The sequence below is a fragment of the Apium graveolens genome, chromosome 11 (assembly GCF_009905375.1).
Source record: "Apium graveolens cultivar Ventura chromosome 11, ASM990537v1, whole genome shotgun sequence".
Lineage (NCBI taxonomy): Eukaryota > Viridiplantae > Streptophyta > Magnoliopsida > Apiales > Apiaceae > Apium > Apium graveolens.
In genome coordinates this window covers 89,635,455-89,649,146 of record NC_133657.1, presented here as the reverse complement: position 1 = coordinate 89,649,146, position 13,692 = coordinate 89,635,455, and the positions used below count along the sequence as shown (strand labels likewise).

Below are 13,692 nucleotides of genomic sequence, written 5' to 3'. Positions count from 1 at the left end.
GGTTGTGGTTCCAAGGGTAAGCCCCCTCAGGAAGTCCTAGCTCCAAAATGGCCCTCTACGGGAAAATTAGAGAGCTGGTTCCAAGGAGTAGCAGCTCCTCATCTGAGGTAGATTCAGATGAGGAAGATGATGATAATGAGGATGCCCAGGGAGCGAGGAATGATGAAGGGGAGGAGGAATCATCTGAGGAGTGGCTGAGATAGACTTGCATGGCTTTGAACGCCGCAAGTGGCCTTATTTTCTAGACTTGTTTATTTAAACTATATCGACTTGTAACCTATTGGTCCTTCGGGACTTCACTTATGATCCTTCGGGATCTTTATTAATCCATTTAGTTTGATCTCATTTCATACTTGTCTTTTATTTTCGGCATTTGGTCCTTCGGGACTTACATTCTTTAGATGCTCGTACTTAAATAAATTAGTAGACAAGATCTTACATAGATAGACAATATCTCTGAAAAATGGGTTCAACCCTTATATAAGATGGTTTCGTCGACCGTATTCATAAACTTAATAGTAAGCACTAGGAACATGTTACGAATGTCCTAAATATAATAAACCTTCAGGTTTGAAGCGTGCCATGTACGGGGCACTTCATCCCCGTTCAAGGTCTCTAACTTATAGTATCCTCGTCTTAATGCCATGCTGACCTTATAAGGCCCTTCCCAGTTAGGGTCTAGCTTTCCTCTTTCCGCAACTCCCGATGCCTCAATATTCCTTAAAACCAAGTCTCCTTGCTGAAAGAACCTTTCTTTAACCCTTCTATTATAATAGAGGGAGGCTCTTCATTGATGCTCTGTATTATGGGCATTGGCCTCATCTCTGACCACGTCAATGAGATCAATAGCGAGCATCATGCCTTCTTCATTGGTTACTAGTTCATAAGCTTCAACCCTAGGTGATTCATGGGTGATTTCTAGGGGCACGACAACTTTGGCTCCGTAAGCCAACATAAATGGGGTATCTTCAGTTGTCACTTTGCAGGTAGTATGATACGCCCATAGTATAGGCAGCAACTCGTCTGCCCAAGTGTTCCTCAAGCGTTCAACCCTTTTCTTAAGTCCATTAAGGATGATTCTATTATCAACTCTCCGCCTTCCCTTTTTCTTGTGGGTGTGCAATCGAGGTGAAGTGAAACTCTATGCTGTTATCGTTGCAATACTCTTTAAACTCCGCGTTATCAAAGTTCTGCTCATTATCCGTGACAAGGATGTGTGGAATCCCAAATCGGCATATCATATACTCCCAGAAGAATGGGTAATTTTATTGGTGGTTATATTGATTAGTGCCTTAGCCTCAATCCAGTTTGTGAAGTAGTCTATGACTTTCTAAATGAACTTCCTCTATCCCGATGTTATAGGAAATGGTCAAGGATATCCATTCCCCACATCGCAAAAGAGCTGGGTGACTGATAGACATAAGCCTCTCTGGGGGCTGTAATACTATTGGGGCATGCCTCTGGCATCTGTCACATTTCTTTACATAAGCCTTTACATCGGCTAGCATCGTTGGCCAGTAGAATCCCAATCGAGTTATCTTGTGAGCGAGGGCCCTGCCCCCCATGTGTTATCCATAAATACATTCATGGGCTTCTTTAAGCGCCTTCACTACTTCAAGAGGTCTCAAGCACCTCAAGTATGGAATAAAAAAGGATCTATTATACTGGAGGCCTTCATTCAATGAATATCTTAATGCTCTCACCGACAGCTTGTGTGCCTCCTGGGAATCATCAGGGAGCCATCCAGTCTCAAGGTGGATTTTGATCGGATCTATCCAATAACTTGCTACACCAACCAGTGTTATCAAATTTATGACATATATAGTAGGGGTCTTGAAGACCTGGAAGCAGATACTTCTCAGATAGTTCTCGATTCCAGACGAGGCAAACTGGGATAGGGCATCACCTGTAGTGTTATCCTCCCTCGAAACGTGTTCTGCGTACCATTTATCAAACTGAGTTAGTATTCCCTTCACGACTATCAGGTACTTGGCCATAGTATCATCCTTGGCTTTAAACTCTCCACTGACTTGAGCAACTACAAGCCTTGAGTCTCCATAGACCTTAAGGTTTTTGGCCCTCATTGCTCTAGCCAATCCTAATCCGACTATAAATGCTTCATATTCTGCTTCATTATTCGTAGTTGGGAAGTCCAACTTTAATGCATACTCAATTATGAACCCATTGGGGCTTTGTAAGACTATACCTGCCCCACTGGATTTTTTTTGGACGCTTCGTCAAAATGGAGAACCCAATACTCTTTCAGAGTCGTATCTTTATCTTTCTCTTTCTCTTCTCCTTCTAGGGTTATTATCTCTTGCCCCGACTTCTTGGTCGCTAATGGGTCATTCAACCATGAAGTCTACTAAGGCCTGAGCCTTGATGGATGTTCGAGGCTTGTACTTGATGTCAAATTCTCCTAACTCAATTGCCCACTTAATGAGCCTTCCACTGGCCTTTGGGTTATAAAGAATGCTCCTCAAGGGTTGGTTTGTCAAGAATTCGATCTTGTGAGCCTGGAAGTATGGTCTCAACTTCCTCGAGGCTGTGATGAGGGCAAGTGCAAACTTCTTTATGGTAAAGTAATTCAACTCTGATCCACGGAGCTCCTTGTTTACATAGTATACTGGCTTTTGAAGTTTCCGTTCTTCCTTTTTCATAACTGCACTCATAGCTTGTTCAGATACCGTGAGGTACAAATAAAGAGTGTCCTCCGGACTAGGCTTGGCCAATAACGGGGCCTCAATCATGTACTTCTTTAGCTGTTTAAAGGCCACTTGGCTCTCAGTTGTCCATTCAAAATTCTTCACCTTCTTAAGGGTTTTGAAAAAGGGCATGCATTTATCTCAAAAACTGGAGATGAACCTCCCCAGAGCTGCGATTCTTCCGGTCATCTTCTGAACGTCCTTGATGAAGCATGGTGGCTTTATGTCCAGGATGGCTTTGATCTTGTGAGGGTTGACCTCAATTCCCCTCTTTGAGACCATGTGACCCAGAAATTTTCCAGACCCAATACCAAAAGCACACTTGGTGTGATTTATCATCATCTTGTGATGCCTCGGCACTTCAAATGCCTCTCAGAGGTGACTAATATGATCGTCCTTCTTAGGCTTTTGACTAACATGTCATCATAATAGACCTCCATAGACTTCCCAATTAGATGGGTAAATATCTTATATACCAACCTTTGGTAAGTAGCTACTGCATTCTTAAGTCCAAAAGCCATAAGAAGATAATAAAATACACCAAAGTCAGTTATGAAAGATACCTTGGAGGTGCCATATTTGTGCATCTTGATATGATTGTAACCACTAAAACCATCCATAAAATTCAGCATCTCGTGCCCAGCAGTGGCATCAATCAGGGTATTTATCCTTGTTAAAGGGTAGCAGTCCTTAGGACAAGCATCATTCAAGTCAGCGAAGTCAATGCACATTCTCAACTTCCCACTAACCTTCTTGACCATTACAGGGTTGGCCAACCACTCAAGTAATTGTACTTCCTCAATGAACCTAGCTTTTAGGAGCTTCTCGACCTCCCGCTTAATGGCTTCCAGCCTGTTAGGGATATAAGTTCTCTTCTTCTGCATTACGACCTTCCGAGTTGGATCGAGGTTCAACTTATGAGTTATAAGGTTCGGGTCAATCCCAGGCATATCAGCTTCCATCCAAGTAAACACATCATTGTTCTTTTGTAAGAAAGTTGTCAATTGGCCCTTTAAAGGCTTGTATAAAGATGCTCCAACATACGTGGCCTTCTCCGAGTCTAAGGAGTCTAGGGGAATTGGGACTAAGTCCTCTGTTGGCTTCCCTCGAAGTTCTTCATTCTCGCGGACATCCATGTCTTCTATACGGAGGACCTTCCCCCTAGTTCCATCGGGCCTAAGTGCTGCAACATAGCAACTGTGGACCATTTTTTGGTCTCCTTTTGCCTCTCCAACACCGTTCCTAGTCAGGAACTTCAGTACCATATGGTAGGTTGAGAGCACGACCTTAAACCCATGGATTCATGTTCTACCCATGATGATATTATAAGAGGAGGTTGCCTTAGCAACCTGAAAGTTTAACATCTGCGTGGCTTCCATAGGCTCTTCCCCAATTGTTACTGGAAATTGTATTGCTCCATTGAATTGACATTCCACTTGGTTAAACCCGTAGATGGGTGCGTCGGAAGGAGTCCATTATGAATCATTATAGCCCATCCTTAGGAATATGTCATGAAAAAGAATATCCACGAAAGCTCCATTAACCACTAGGACCCTCATAACAGGACAATTTCCAATTATCAGAGTGATAAAAAGAGAACCATCCTCAGGATATCTCAAACCTTGGGTCACCGAATTCAAGCGTCATCTCCGACTTAGAAGGCTTTGACGGTTCTCCGACTACACTCATCACCTCTCTCACATAAGCTTTTCGAGAGTTCCTTGTAGTCCCAGCTATTGTAGGACTTCTTGAGATAATATTGATTACTGGCCCTCAGGGCTACGGGTTGCGATCCTTTTCGTTACCCCTTTGATCGTTATCTTTTTGATCATTGTCTCTTTTTTAGCCTCCAGCCTCTTCACCCTTGGTGAAACGTCCAAACTTCCCTTTTCGGATCAAATACTAAATTTCATCCTTGAGCTGCCTACAATCATCAGTATCATGACCAACATATTTGTGGTACTGGCAGTATCGACTCTTGTCTTTATTCTCGGGGTCCCCCCTTAGTGGCTTCAGCCATTTGAACTCCTTGACTTTCTCAATTTTCATAAAAACAAAAGCGTTATCGAACTCTGAATCAAGTGTGCCATATACCAAATCGAAGCTCTTGAAATATTCTATCAGAATCAACTATCCATTACAGTGCATAAATCAAGGTTAATATCTTATTGATTTAATCTTATAGATAATTTTGTTCTGGTCATATTGATATATTATATGACGAATTTGGAGTTCAATAACATGTAGAAAAAGGGGTTTGATTCTTGAAATATTAAAATTAGGGATTATGTGTTTGAATATTCTTAATCAGAAATTAGGTGATTCTTTGTTAGGGGTTATTAGATAAAATTTATCTTACCAACTTGTAGATCGTCCAAAGACAATTCGAATAGTATATACGTAATAAAAAATGATAACTGGAAGAGGATGATCGGAAAATGGGTTGAAACGGCGGCGGGATTTTCAGATTGATTTTCCGGTCGATTCAGTAAGTGTTTGATTGTTTTGAGATTGCAGATGTGTTCCTGATGGCAAGAAGATCATACGTTATTATTTTGGCATGTTTCTGGGTAGATTTTCACTCGCCGGAAAAGCTTGGTGGCCGCCGTTAATGGTGGCCGGCCGCCAGAGCTATGGACGGGGAAGACGACAGGGGAAAACTGCAGTTTGACCCCCTGAAGTTTCTCTTTCTTGCAAAATCAGTACTTTAGTTTTTAAAACTTACAAAATTAAGATTTTATTTTAGTTATTTTCAGAATTTATATTTCTATTTAATTTATTTTCAGAAAATCAATTACTAATTATTTAAAATTCCAAAAATTAATATTTATTTTCTGAAAATTATTTTTAATTTAAAAATAAATCTTATTTAATTAATTAATTTTAGTTGATAATTAATTATTTAATTAGTATATTAATTTAAATATTAATTGATTTGTTAATTTAATTGGTTATTAATTAATTTTAATTAAATATTTAATAAGATTTAATTATTAGTTAACTAAAGTACTTTGAAATACTTAACCCTAAACCCTGATTATTGTTATTGATCTTGAGTCGTAAGCTCTATTCTTTGTAAACCATTGATTGATGAACTCTCAGATACGAACCACACATATACGATATTAATCCACAAATATATATACCACATATTGATTCTTGATATGGAATTGCTTAATACACGAACCTTTATGCCTTGTATAACAGAAGACCAATCCTTGTAACCATTGAACCCTTAGTCTTCTACTTTCTGATTATTTCCTTCATTGAAAGTCAATCTTTATGATTACCTTGTTATACCTTCATAATATTAAGAGTCACCCTATGCTTCAAGATAAATGTTGTTTATGGTTCAGCGTATTGATCTACATTATTTATCATGTTATTATTATAAAATTGGATTGTTTTCAAATATAGACCAGATTCTTGATCGGACCAGATCCGTGGTCATGATAGGCCAATGTGTGCCTTGGATCCAGTATATAGAGCAAAGTTGGGAGCCTTGCTTGGGGTTAGTGTATGACTGATCAGCAGCCTAACCTTGATTTTTAAAATAGAAGTGAATATCCAATTCTAATCATTGTTTATCGGGAAACTTGATTGCTTATATCATTTCAGTTGATCATTGTTTAATCTCAGCGTTATTATTATGACTTGTTGAGCTAGATAGCTCACTCTTGCAAATCTGTTTATGTTCTTTTCCAGTTAAAAAGGAAATTGGAGGTAGCAAGGATCCCTAGACAAGTATGTGAGCTAAGTTTCCAGGTTGAATTGGAATAATCTAGCAGATGATGTTTTCCTTAGTTTGTATTCATAATTTGTAATAAAGTTTAGTTCAGTTGTAAGATAAATAAATTGGGATTTGGTACGTTTGTAATATAAATAAGGTTGTTTCTTATGGGCATACTTTGTTAGGTAATGAATCACACACAGAGGGGGGTGAATGTGTATTTCTGATTTTAGGCTTTTCTTGAAAGATAATGGTTGAACAAAGTAAATTAAATCTTGTATAGAAAAGTGTTCATGTAGAAATTAAACTTGCACAGAATAAAGAACACAGATCTTCAAAACTCACTTAATTTTTGGATTAAAAATTAAGATGTTTTGCTACAAAATTTCTAAGCTCTTCGAAGTTAAAGAGCTCAGCTTCTTCTCGAGAGTGTTACAAGAATTTTAATCTAAATTGTTACTTATAACTAGAGGACCAGTGTTAACTTTATAGCTCAGTAAACTGCTGATTTACACAGTGGATAATAAACATGCTATTAACTTTTCTAAACTGTCACTTGTCATTTCTATTTATAGAAAATTAAATCTTCCATTTCTGGCTTAGCATATCTTTAGCATCCCGTGTTTACTTTAATCTTCCTCTGTCAATTAATCTTTACCATTGATCTTGCACACACTTCAAACTGTTTTTTATAGAGTTATCAATCCAGCTGTTGGATTGTTTGTTGATTGTTTATCTTGGATATTGAACTGATCTTCAATTCTGTACTTTGAGACTGTACCTCAAGATCTCCAGTTTGAATTATTAGAACACTTGATATTTTGATAAGTACACAGGCTTATCGAGATCAACAACATAATCACTACAACTGAAGCTACATCAAAGATCTACAACTTTCTTGAAAACATTATTTCTAAAATAAAAGTGAAAGATAGTTTTTATAACATTCTTGGACTCTTGGAAGGTTCTCCTTGCATGGATGATGCTTGATGTATCCTTAAATGAGCTTAAAGATCCTTAATCATCCAAGAAATTAACAAAAACAAACTTGGATTACTGTTTGGTCACTATTCATCATCATCTTTAACAATTTATTTACATATGATAAACTCAAGGAAATGGGTTGAAAGATTTATTTTACCCTAATTTAGTAATATGGAAGTTTGGGAATTAATTGGAGAATTAATCCATGGCTAGAGCTTGAATTCTTGATTTCTTTTTCTCCCTTTTCTTGATAGGGCCGAATGGAATAAGAAAAATAGGGGAAGGAGTGTTCATGGATGCTTCTTACTTTTGGTCACTTTTGGTGATTTGTAGGTATGTATACAGTTTGTATAATTCAATAAGCATGGCCTCATATTCCAAAGCTACAAGCTACCTAAGTACACATGCACCATCCTATTTACTATTCACTCAACCAAGTTACAATGCTCCTTCACAAGGTCACTATTTGATCACCAAATATTGTTTGCTTTTGTACTAATTGATTTGCGTGCTTTGCATAGGGATTTGCATGGGATTGTTTCGTTTATTTATTCACTTACGTACGTAGTTGGTCGCTTTCTCGTAATTGTGGTACATCATCGTATGCGATTCGCAGGGTAATCATTTCTTATGGATCCTTATATTTCATAATCTTGTACTTGGGTTTTATTCATATGATTTTAAATCCTTGGTTGTAGTATGGTTCTCATATTTCTCGATGGTTCTTAAAATAAGGTCGTTTTGAAATATTGGTTTTCTTCAAGAACTCACGACTTTTACAAACACTCATTTGGTACGTAAAATCATAATATCAACTTGGAAAATTAATTTAAATACCCTTACATAGTGTGGGCTCAAAAGTTTTTCCTTGATCATCAGGATTACTATTCATTCAATATTTTAAATAGTCCCAAAAAAATCAAGTTATTACAGTCTTCCCCTTAAAGGGATTTCGTACCGGAATCAAATTGAAAATAGGTGGGGACACTTTTCTTTCATTACGTCTTCTAGTTCCCAGGTTGATTCTTCAACATTCGGGTCCATCCACAAGACTTTGACCAACTTGACAGTCTTGTTTCTCAGCACTTGTTCCTTCTGATCCATTATCATTATCGGTTGTTCTATGTAGGTCAAGTATGGTTGTAGGTCTACCTGCTCTTATTCTATCACGTGGCACGCATCAGCATGATATGTCCTCAGCATCGACACATAGAACATATTGTGTACTTGTTGCAAGTTAGGAGGCAATGCGAGCTCATAATCTAGAGGTCCAATCTTTTCAAGATTTCAAATGGCCCAATGAATCTGGGACTCGGCTTCCCTTTCTTTCCAAATCGCATTACTCATTTCTATAAAGACACCTTCAGCAACACCGAATCTCCCACTTCATATTCTCTATCCATCCTGGTCTGGTCGACGTATTTCTTATATCTATCATAGACTGCTACTAGTCTCTTCCTGATGAGCTCTATTGTTTCTCGCATTTGTTGGACCAGCTCGGATCTTAGAATCTTATGTTCGCGAACTTCATCTTAATTCATGGAAGAGCGGCACCCTCTTCCATAAAGAGCTTCATACAAGGGCATCCCTTTGCTCGCGTGGTAACTATTATTATAGGCAAATTCGATTAGAGGCAAGTGGTCACTCTAACTTCCCCTAAAGTCAATCGCACAGACTCTCAACATATTCTCTGATATGGATGAAAAATACATCCTAAAGACTCATTAAAGGTCGCATTAATTATACTTGGGCTTTTTGTCTAAAGCCCAGTATGGAACAAGCTAGTCTAAGCTCATAGCAGACTCAAGACGGCCCAAGTAATAAATGCCCACTAGTAGGGGTCGTCAAGGTCCACAAAAATAAGTTGTTCATGGAGTAGGCCCGATACACCTAAAAAGCAGATACATGAGTCCAAAACGAACACACACTCCTACAAGGAAGGATCTGGAATTTCTTCCCTTACAGTATTCCTAATTACCATCTAAGTTGGAGACTTGTCTACCAAGTCTCCTAACACAAGTCTAACCATAGACTCATCTCTATATAAAGAGCTCTACCCCTCAACCTAGAACTACATTTTTGGCTTGATTCTCTACAAAATAGAGATACTTAAGCATCTTGCGATGACCGATAGTCTCTACCGCCAGAGTAGCCATTAAAGCTCAAAGCTCACAAATCCTAGCTTTAATTACTAACATATTCTAGTTTTTAATCCAAAATATTTGATGTCATCCGTGGGAAGACTACAACAACCATGATGAACACACGGAGAAAAAAAAATAATGGAACATACAATCATGTCCCATCGCGAACAATCGCATCAGTGGTAGAGATACCACTGCACTCAACATATGCCTCCAGCCAAGGAGGAACCCCGGTAGGGGAAACTGAGGCCCGACCATAAGGGACGAATCCCCAAGCTCCTAAAGGGATGAATCGCCAATTTTAGTAGCTACATACACCTATGAACCCTCAACCCATTGGGTATGAGTGATCAACGATCGTGACCACTAACCCCCTTACATGATGCCTTTATACCCCGAGGTTGGAGGAAGTGGACACTCTTATCGGAGCAAAGGACAAAGGCGGGTGCCCCAATACTTATGTGGCTTGGCTCCCATCTCTGAGGACCGAGAATTCTCTGGACCCTACTCTAATAGAGATTTCGAATCTTCGGACGACGAGGTCACTCTAAGGTAGAAGTGTGTTGGTAAAGATCCGATGCTTAGTGCCAACCTGCGGCCCAGGAGCACTCAAGAGACAATTTCCCAAGATGTACAAGAGAGGATCAGGGCTCATGAAGCTGAGATGTACAAGAGAGTAGCTTGAAGTATGTGCAAGATCAATGGCAAAAATTAACTGACAGAAGAAGATTAAAGTAAATACGGGATGCCAAAGATATGTTAAGCCAGAAATGGAAGATTTGCTTTTCTATAAATAGAAATGACAAGTGACAATTTAGAAAAGTTAATAGCATGTTTATTATCCACTGTGTAAACCAGCAGTTAACTGAGCTATAAAGTTAACACTGGTCCTCTAGTTAGAAGTAACAATTTAGATCAAAATTCTTGGAACACTCTCGAGAAGAAGCTGAGCTCTTTAACTTCGAAGAGCTTAGAAATTTTGTAGCAAAACATCTTAATTTTTAATATAAAAATTAAGTGAGTTTTGAAGATCTGTGTTCTTTATTTTGTACAAGTTTAATTTCTGCATAAACACTTTTCTATACAAGATTTAATTTACTTTATTCAACCATTATCTTTTAAGAAAAAGCCTAAAATCAGAAAAAACATATTCATCCCCCCTCTGTGTGTGATTCATTACCTAACAAATGGTATCAGAGCTAAATCTGAAAGAAAACAGATTCAAGATCTTGGAAGAATGAAGACAAAGAAAATTAGTAGCATCAAAATTTCTACCTTTGACAAAGCTAACTACACTCTTTGGAAAAAGAAAATGTTGTTGTTTATCAAGATGGCCAATTTACTCTATGTTCAGATTCTCAAGGATGGACCCTTCACTCCTATGGTAAGAGTTGAGGAATCTACAGATGGAGACATAGTCATACCAGCTCACTATGCTCCTAAAGATCCAACTGAGTATTCTGATCCTGAAAAGGAAAAAGTCTCCCTGGACAGCAGTTTACAATTGATATTGATTGAGTCACTTGACAATATGATGTACAACAACATTGTCAACTGTGACCCTGTTAAGCAAATATGGGAGAAGATTGAAATACTCTGTGAAGGAACTGAGGAAGTTAGATCTAATCAAAGAAGGATACTGATTTCAGAGTATGAGGGTTTCATGGCTAAGCCCAAGGAAAGCATTACTGAAGTGTTTGAAAGATTTAATAAGATGATAAATGACTTGCAGCTTCATGACAAGTACTATAAAGCTGAAGAGGTGAATCTAAAGTTCTTTCTTACTCTTCCTGATCATTTGGAACATAAAATCTCAGCAATCAGGGAAGGGAGAGACTTGAGCAGGATAACTCTGGAAGTTCTATATGGAATTCTCAAAACCTATGAACTAGAGATGATTCAAAGGCAATCATTGAGATCTGGCCAACGACATGTTGTAGATGGTTCAAGTGCTTTAATAGTAAATGTAGGCCAAACATCCAATGATGAACCAAGATCTCATATCTTAGTTGCCTCAACAAGTGAGCAGAGAACAATTGATTCACAGGAGCAAGTCATACTAGAGTTGGAAAAGGATGAGTACTATACTCTTGAAGAACTGGATGAGCTAGATCAGTCAATGGCCTATCTGTCTAGAAAATTCTCTAACATTAGAGTAAAAAAGCCAAGGTACTTTAGGAATATAGGACAATCCTTCAACAAAAACAACAACTAGAAAGAGAAAGGGAAGTACAATTCTGATAGCAAAAGTGGTTACAAAACTGGATTTGTTGACAGATCTAATATAAGGTGCTTCAGCTGTGATGAACTAGGCCACTTTGCTACAGAATGCAGAAAACCCAAGAAGGCAAAGAAAGATAAGGCTTATCTTGAACTTGAAGTAAAGTATGAAGCTCATCTGAAGAAATAACAAAGTAAAGCTTATATTGCAGAAGGTAAAAGTTGGGATGACTCTGAGAATGATGAAGATGAAGAACTTGGAAACTATGCACTCATGGTCCTGGAGCAAGGAGAATCATCCTCATCTAAGTCACAGGTACCAACTCTTACCTTCACTGATTTAAATGTGAATCAATATAAGGAAACTGTTGAAAAGATGAGCACAGAAATGTTTCACATTCATACAAGCATGGTAGCTGCTAATGAAGAAGTTAGTAGATTAACAAAGTTAAATGAGAAGCTTGAAAGTGAAAAATAAGAAGCTGAATTGTTGACAGTGGAGCTTGAAGCCTTGAAACAAGAAAATGGTTATCTGAAAAACAAGCTTAAGTGTGCAAATGAGATTGAGGCTGTGCTGAGAGAAAAACTGGAGAAAAGTGAAGTAAAGTTGAAGTCCTTCAAGAATGCATCTGAATTGGTTGGTCAGTACCATGAGAAAAACAAACCATGTGCAAACATTACCATTGGTCTTGATTATAATACCTTAAACAACAAGAAGAAAAACACTGGTGACAGAGGAAAAGCAACAAAGAGTGAAAACGTTCCAGCAATGCTGAAATATGTTGGGTCACCAGTATTTAAGACTTGTGAGGTAAACTTCAGTGAAGAAGAATTGATTATCAAGCAAGAAATTGCAGATGAGGATAATGAAAAGAAGAATGCAAATTCAATTCAATCTTCCAAGGATGAAGAAAATCTTATGGACAACCAAAGTACCAAGACTCCTGTCAAAGAAACCAAGATTGGAGATGCAAGAAAGAAGAAGAAAAATAGAAGTGGAAGAATGGGGAAAACAAAAGCAATAATCTGGCCTATGTTGCAGATATTCCTGGCAAGAAGTGTGGAATATGTAATTCTACAAATCATCTAACTCATCTTTGTAAAAAGGGTGTTAGTAAGCCAACTAAAGGAACTTGCAAATACAATGAAGCAGATTTAGATGATCCCTACTCATTCTATGATAAGTTTGATTGCATCCCTTGTAACTTGAAAGTGATGAAGAGTTGTCACAAACTGAGAGTAGACCTGAAAGAAACACAAATTGAGTCTACATCAGAGAGGGAAAATGCACAACAATCATTGAACTCTATTTTATCTGAAATAAATCACTCTACTTATGCTAAATCAGTTAACAAGAAGAAAGTACCCAACACTGCTTGGGTTACTAAACACACCTGAATCTCATTGTGTGCAGGGCAAAGTGAAGAAAGTCATATGGATCATTGACAATGGATGTTCCAGATATATGACAGGTGATAAGGCCCTGCTATCACAGTTTGAGGAGAAAGCTGGCCCATTGGTGACCTTTGAAGATAACAGCAAAGGATTCACAATGGGATATGGCAAGATTGTTTCTGAAAATGTTGTCATTGATGATGTAGCACTAGTAGCTGGTCTTGAGGTGAATCTTCTCATTGTTAGCCAATTTGCAGACAAAAGTTTTGAAGTTTTATTCAACAAAGAAGAATGCACCTTTATCAGCAAGAAAACTGGTAAAATTGCTCTGTAAGGAGCAAGGAAAGGAAGCTTGTTTGTTGCAGGCTTGGACTCAACAAATAAGGATGATATTTGATGCTTCTACACCAAGGCATCTGAAGAACAAAGCATGTTATGGCATAAGAAGTTGTCTCACTTGAATTTCAATACAATTAATAACTTAGTCAAAAAGGAGTTGGTGAGAGACATGCCC

At 38.1% G+C, this 13,692-nt stretch overlaps 1 protein-coding gene across 1 annotated transcript; it reads right to left on the bottom strand.

Annotated features, from left to right (window-relative positions):
• Positions 1 to 787: 787 nt before the first annotated feature.
• Positions 788 to 3,970, bottom strand: LOC141695685 (uncharacterized). Its single transcript, XM_074499913.1, has 4 exons — positions 3,269 to 3,970; positions 2,404 to 2,810; positions 1,704 to 2,214; positions 788 to 1,141 (listed from the first exon to the last, which is right to left on the bottom strand). The coding sequence occupies exons 1-4, from the start codon at positions 3,968 to 3,970 to the stop codon at positions 788 to 790; spliced, it is 1,974 nt and encodes a 657-aa protein (XP_074356014.1).
• Between the last annotated feature and the right edge of the window lie 9,722 nt (positions 3,971 to 13,692).